Source organism: Alosa alosa, chromosome 23 (genome assembly GCF_017589495.1).
Source record: "Alosa alosa isolate M-15738 ecotype Scorff River chromosome 23, AALO_Geno_1.1, whole genome shotgun sequence".
Classification (NCBI taxonomy): Eukaryota; Metazoa; Chordata; class Actinopteri; order Clupeiformes; family Clupeidae; genus Alosa; species Alosa alosa.
In genome coordinates this window covers 7,681,574-7,689,073 of record NC_063211.1, presented here as the reverse complement: position 1 = coordinate 7,689,073, position 7,500 = coordinate 7,681,574, and the positions used below count along the sequence as shown (strand labels likewise).

Genomic DNA, 7,500 nt, shown 5'->3' with positions numbered 1-7,500 from the left:
CCCTCTCCTACGCCTGGATCAGACCTGACTAATGGAGTGCAGAGGAGCCTCTGTCTGGCTATTATTACTTCTGTTGGGGTGAAGAGAGGACAGAGCGGAGGAATTAAGGGGAATGTCTCAGGAAGAAAGGATGGCTACCTAGAGCTAGTATGTTTTGAAAAAGAGTAGCCAGAAGAAAAAAAAAGAAAGGTTGTGGGTTCGATTCCAGGCTTTGAGCCTTGAGTAAAGCATGTTACCCTGAGCTGCTCTGGCCATTGAAATAATTGACATATATGGAAATCACTTTTAAAAGCGTTAGCCAAATAAATCAATTCAAAAACAAATGTGCCAAACGTATGACTGCTGAGTTACACATTTACATCATTTACATGGTGTGGACAACATTTCAGCAATCCTCAAACACAAGGTGTTTTAACATACATATTGGTGAGGCAAGATAGCCCAACATACACATTTCGATGAGTTCAATTTGGTTGCAGTCAATAGCTAGCACAACTAGTTAATCAGTGCCTCTATGAACACATAGTTGGCTGTGGTGTGTTTGATGATAAAGTATTGAATCCCTGCAACAAAAAGTTAATTCTGAGATGTCTGAAAATAATGATCACCATTTTGTGACAGTTTCCTCCAATGATCAAATGAACTTGAGCGGGTTTGTTCACATTTTTGACTTATGGTCCCTATCAGAAGTCAAGGCATGATTAGCTGATAAAGCAGCAGTGAACGCTCAGTGTCACAGCTCTGGGGGTGATTGATTTAGCCTTGAGACGATCAGCATGATAGTCATGCTCCCAGGCATCGATCTATGACTGAAGGCAAACTAGAAGGTCATCACTGACATGCATTAATTTGTCTGCAATCATCTCTCCTGTCTTTCTTTACCTCCACCTCTGTAGGTTCATCACTCTCTTCCTCTCTCCTAGTCATGTAACCTCTTTCTCTTTGCCCTCTCTCTCTTTCTCTCTCTCTCTCAGTCACTAATTATACTCTCTCTCTCTCTCTCTTTCCCTTAGGTGGATCTCCATTTCCTCAAGGTACTGACTGGCATCGCCACTCAGGGGGCCATATCCAAGGATACCCAGAAGTCCTACTACGTCCTCACTTTTAAGCTTGAGGTCAGCACCAACGGAGAGGACTGGATGACCTACCGCCACGGCAAGAACCACAAGGTAAGAAACTCCAAACAGCTGAGCTCAATGGGTGTTGTCTCGTGGAAGTTTCTCGGAAACGGCATTGTATTCCAAGCTGGTATGTGGTAAACACAATATTATAGTCTCATCAGGAGGTCTGGGGCTGAACAGAGAAGCCACAGCTAAAACAGACAGGCTAGTTATAAATGCATTTGCAAAAGTATACTTTCAGTGAATCTTGTTCAAGGATTGGGGAGAGTTCAAATGCAGAGGTGAAAGTTTAGAGATAAAAATCTAGTTAATCCACAGAAGAGACCAGAGAGGCATGAGGAAAAGGCTTCGGTGCTCATTATCTCTTTTTATTTGACGGCAACCTGATATCAAGGGGAGTTTTTTTCCTCTCTGATTGCTCTCGACAGCTCGACTCGGCACGGAGAGGAAAAGAGTAAAGCTACTGATTCATGCCATGCCTTATCTAAGCGTATCCCGCCCCAAATGTATCCCTCCCAGCTCTCCTCCAGGTGTCAGCTGCTGAGAATTAAAAAAGAAGAGAGAGAAAAACAACATGGCATATTCCCCCGGTCTGCGGGGCCAGAATCAGGAGTTTAATTACATAGCCAGGCGTCTATTGATTGAGAGGGAGCGGGCAGGCCTGCGAGCTGGGAGACATCGAACAGGAAGCCATTCCACTGGGCCTGACAGGCGGAGAGGGAGCGGCTAGTGAGTTAGCGTTAGCAGTTAGCACCGAGAGGGCCGGAGAAAGAAGACATGAGAGGGAAAAGAAAGAGGAAAGACAGCCCAGTGGGGCCTAATTGCTCTGTCCCCCACATCACCATCAAAGGAGGAGGGTGTGTGTGTGTGTGTGTGGGGGGGGGGGGTGTCCCGGAGGACCACAGATAGCTGTGCTTAAGGGGCTCCAGGGGCCGTAGAGATGCCCCCTCCCCATGTGAAGTCCTCACCCCTGGCTGCTACCGAGGAGGAGGATGGGGAAAGTGTCAGTGGAGCACAAGAGAGGGCTGGTTACCTGGAGGAGGAACAATGGGCCTCTTTGTGTTGCCTTATCTGCTGCTGTCATTCATCATGTCTGTGGACTACCGGCTGTAAACACACCTGTGTGACCGGTCCCACACGCACTATCCCCTGCTCACTCCCATAACGGCACACACACACACACACACACACACACACACACACACACACACACACACACACACACACATGCACACACACACACACACACACACACCTGGACCCATAAACTCCCTGTGTGTGTGTGTGTATGACTGTGTGTGTGTGTGTGTGTGTGTGTGTGTGTGTGTATCACAGTGATCCCTGCTGAGAGATTTACCCCTGCCCCATTCACGCTCTCTGCCTCCTCCTTGGTTAACACACATCGAGCTCTCGTCAGGCTCCAGCGGTTCACCTCACATTGCTGATGCCTAGAAGAGCAAGCAGTAAGTCGACCTTGTCAGGAAGAGAGATGGACTCTATCAAGATTTGAATATCTGCCATGCAATCTAGCACCCGCAGCATCATAAATGCATGAGGTCAGGCTATTTAAAATACCAGCCACCCCAACTGAGACTGCTGCTACAGTACAGTGGCATCATTACAACTTACTGTGGCTGCAGTGCAGTATATGAAGATAAAATGAAACACCTACTGAGCTGTTGAGTCGGTAACAGTGTAATCAATGGGTTTATAGGAACGGTATATCAGTGGCTTTTTAGGAAGCTAGAGAGAGAGAGAGAGAGAGGAGAGAGAGAGAGAGAGAGGTTTGTTTCTCAGTACCTCTGCACTATGTCCTCTAGCTATCTTGGTTTTGTATGAGACAGTGTTTAGGATTTTACTCTAAGGTCTCTTTATCCCTTGATGTCATTGTTCACCTTTAAATCACTTTGGATAAAAGTGTCAAATAAGCTAATAAATGTAAATATAAATGTGAATGATTCTAAAAATGTACTGTCAAGTCCAGTGGCTGATGTGTACTAGTTGATGAGAAGAGATGCTCGAGGAACGACATCGGCACAAGATTGAGGGCTTGTGGCAGGAAGAAGACTTAAATGGGGGGAAGCCGCAGCTGTGAACGCCGCCTCGCAGGCCGGTGGTGGTGTTGCCGGGGACGGCGACAGCGGGAGGTTAACGGCTTGTACCACGGCGTTGTGTGCCAGTGCGCTAATGTGCGCTAAAGGCTGCCGGTGGAGTAGCCGTGTTTATGCCGCGTCGCTTTCATTTTTAACCCCCGTGTCTTGATTTATCGAGGTCCACTCAGCGTAGCTCCACGGGGGGTTGTGTGTCCTCTCTGTATCTCTCTGTGTGTGTGTATGTGTGTGTGTGTGTGTGTGTGTGTGTGTGTGTGTGTGTGTGTGTGTGTGTGTGTGTGTGTGTGTGTGAGTGTCTGTGTGTGAGTGTTCGTGTGTGCGTGTGTGTGTTCGTGACCGCTAATCCCACTGTGGAAGTGTCGCCGCCAATGTTTAATCGTAAGCCCTGAAAGATGCTTATGTGTGGTTTAACCCCTCAAATCTCTGAGGGGTGCACACTGATAACCAATGGACGAGAGTGAGGGATTTACCTTGCAATTGTCGTTTTCATGGGATGGAGGTTTGATTAAAAGCTTAGTGTCCCGAGTCCCTGAGTCCCTTAGTCCCGCGTCTGTGACCAGCATTAACACACACAACAGACCAATTGTAAACAATGCCCAGAGAGAAGGTCACTTGAGCCTGTTACTTTGCTTTACATTATTTTGCGTTTCATTTCAGTTTTAGCCCAGTAGCGCTCCTCAGCTGTGCTGCAGGTGCACTGGTGGGTTTAGAGTTTCCTCACCACAGTCAAAGCACCATCAATCACCTTTGTTTCCTAAAGTCACCTAGTTAATACTTTGGTTGAAAAGAACGGATTTTCAGCTGAAGGTTTTTAATTCATCTTCAAATTGTTCCAAATTGTTCCAAATGGTTCTTTTATTATCACGTTAATGTGCTCAGCAGGCAGAAGCATTGCGTCCAGAGGCTCGTCTGTTTCTTTCCGTTTAGAATCTGAGGAACCTGCTGTTTTTCCCAGCTCTGGTGATGATAGAATGCTGGCCACTGGTCAGTTCTATTTTAACCTGGTGTTAAAATGGTCCGCTAATGATCTCCTTGCAGGGTTTTAAACATTTGGCCTCAGCTTGTTTTCTTCATTCTCCATTACCCTGATCACTTTAAAGGCTGCCGTGGGTTTGGTTGGCACCGTAACCTGGGGCAAAGCCCTTTTCAGCAAAGCTTATTAGGTTCATTTAGTCCTCTGGGGGGGGGGGGTTCAATGATCTCACCTGAATAAGGCCTTAACCTCATTGTGCTTGCTATTCTTGGCTAAGGTGGCTATCGCTAATGAGCACATTGTCTGCTAGCATTTGCGTCTCCATTGGCATCTGGCATGAGTTGGTGGATTCGTAGGTGGTGTGCAGCAGAAGTGACGCAGAGAAGAGGGTGGAGGTGGGTAGTGGTGTGAGGCTTGTGAAAGGGGGCGGGTGGTGAGCTTCTCTAGCCTCGGAGGTTAGCGATGCGTCGTTGTGACAGAGCGCTGGCGTCAGCCGATTGCCGCGTGCTGGAAATGCTCCCGCTCCTGTCCGTGCGAGACAATGCTGTGCTGCTATTCCGGATGCACTCTGTTTACTGTTTAGAAGCGCCTGATTGTTCAGACTTGCATGAGTCTCTCAACTGGACACACACACACACAAACACCTTAATGCTCTCTTTCTCTTTCCCTGGCATATGCCCTGATGGCTGATTCACACGCACTCATATGCAGTCAATAACACTCACAGATCACACACACACGTACACACACACACACACACACACACACACACAAACGCACACACAAACGCACACACACGCACACACACACACACACACACACACACACACACACACACACACACACACACACACACACACACACACACACACACGTGGCAGTGTCATCCTCAGGCACTCAGATTGCAGGCACACTTTTTTAAACGAGCCCTGGAATGAGCGGGAGGATCCCGCAGGCCAACAGAAATTAGCCACACTTCCTGTTTCATGGCCGTAAATCCATCATAGTTCTGGGCCGCCGTAAATCTGCCAGGGACGCACACGGCGCTGAAGGAGCCCCGAGAAACAGCACACAAAGCAGTTCAGGCAGATCAGTCGGCGCAATGAAAGAGAGAGATAGAGAGAGAGAGAGAGAGAGAGAGATGATGGGCTGCTGTGCAGTGAAGGTGAGGAGGGTGGTAGCCGTGTGTCATATTTTACGGCCGGTGACAGAAAGCTCATGACAGGGAGGGAGAGAGAAAGAGAGGGGGAATGGGAAAGGGAGGAGACATTGTTCAGAGACGAGTAGCTACAGTATAGTCTACAGACATGCACAAACGTTCACACATACGCAGCACACATACATACATACATACATACATACATACATACATGTACATACTGTACATACATACATACATACATGCACATTGTACATACATACATACATACATACATACATACATACATACATACATACATACATACTGTACATACATACATACATACATACATACATACATACACATCAGATGTTTCACAACCAGACACACAAGAGAGAGCAACTCTTAAGCTTAATTTCAGGCTAGTGTCTGTCTGTATACATACATGACTACATAAACACACACACACACACATGCACAAGTATGTTCACGCAAACATAATCTCTACCAATCTTCTTCAAACAGACAGACGACCAGATTGACACACACACACAGACTCACACAGACTCACACAGACACACACACACACACACACACACACACACACACACACACACACACACACACACACACACACACACACACACACACACACCAGGCCGTCTGCCTCCTCCTGAAGACAGCGCTGGAGGCTGGAGTCCTGCCAACTGGAACCAGCTCCTACTGTCAACATCTTCATCTGGACATGACTAGAGAGAGGGAGAGAGAGACGTGGGGGGAGGAGGAGAGGAAGGAGAAAGAGAGCGAGGGAGAGAGGGAGGGGAGGAGAGGGAGAGAGAGAGGGAAATGGGAAGAGACAGAGGCAGAGAGAGAGACAGTAATGTCTTGAACAGAGCCGAGCAGTAATCCCCATGGTGCCATCAGTTTCAAGGAAAACACGGGAAAGTGCCAAGAACCCTGAGAGAGAGGGAGGGAGGGAGGGAGGGAGGGAGGGAGGAGGAAAGAGAGAAAGAGGAAGAGAGAGAGAGAGAAGTGGGAATGGAGAAATGGTTCATTTAATAACGTTCCTTGGTCGGACTGCTCTTCTCTAACTTCCTCTCATCTCCCTCCAGTTCACTCATCCGACTCTCCACCTCTCTCCCCCCTTCCTCTCTGTTCTCTTCTTTAACTCTCTTCTTTCCTTTCCTCTCCTCTCCTCTCCTCCACTCTCTATCCCCTTTGTTTTGATCTCTCCTCCTCAGCTCTCCCCCCTCTCCAACCATCCTGTCCACCTACGAGCTCATTAATACTTAACCACACTAGGCCAGTCTCTTAAACTCGCTGGGCTGCCTGAGTCCATAGGAGGCATCTGATGGGTCGGTGTAAAGTTGGGTCTCTCCAGGGATCGCATGATGGGTGGGGTGGGGGCTGGGGTTTAGAGTAAGGTCTATCTGCTTGTTATAATTTCATGACCTGCTATTCACCGAGACACAACATGGCGGACTAAATTATTCAAAGTCTCTCGCCGCACCGTCGGCTGAGGGGGAGGGCCTTCACTTAGGCCGGCCCACCCGTTGTCAGGCAGATTTGGAACTTGTTTACTTATCCTCTATACCTCTTAGGTTCTTAGATTCCATAAGCTGTGCTATGTAATCTGTAATGTAAAGCTATGTGGACTTGATTTGCACAGAGACGGATATGAAAATGGGGGTGATGGTGAAGGGGTGTTTAACCCCGGTATTCCTCAGTAACCTCAGTGACCCAAATTTAAATTCACTAAAAGCTTCTCCAGCTGAGTGTTTCCATCCTGAAATGAAAAGATTACCGGTATGTTTAAAACGGCTCTCCAGAGAAAGCCACCTTGCTGGCTATGGCGCTTGTTTAGTCTCATGTTAAGATCAGGGAAGGAAATAAGACAATAATAGGTCTAACTCGTGGGAGGTGCCCATCGCTAGCCAAATAGGTCAATTCCTGATTCTCTTTCTCGCACACACACACACACACACACACACACACACACACACACACACACACACACACACACACACACACACACACACACACACACACACACACACACAAGGGCACACGCTCAGCTGACAGGGTCAAATAAATCTCAGCTTATTACACAGGTGTTCATGGTAGCCTTCGAGGCTCATTGACCTTTGGCCCTTT

At 47.7% G+C, this 7,500-nt stretch overlaps 1 protein-coding gene across 2 annotated transcripts in view; it reads left to right on the top strand.

Annotated features, from left to right (window-relative positions):
* LOC125288218 (neuropilin-2-like) overlaps window positions 1-7,500 on the top strand; it is a 73,571-nt gene that overhangs the window by 36,150 nt on the left and 29,921 nt on the right. For both annotated transcript variants that reach the window (XM_048234394.1, XM_048234395.1), the window contains one exon: window positions 1,014-1,169. In XM_048234394.1, coding sequence (XP_048090351.1) covers window positions 1,014-1,169 — 156 coding nt within the window. The remainder of the gene's footprint in view (window positions 1-1,013; window positions 1,170-7,500) is intronic.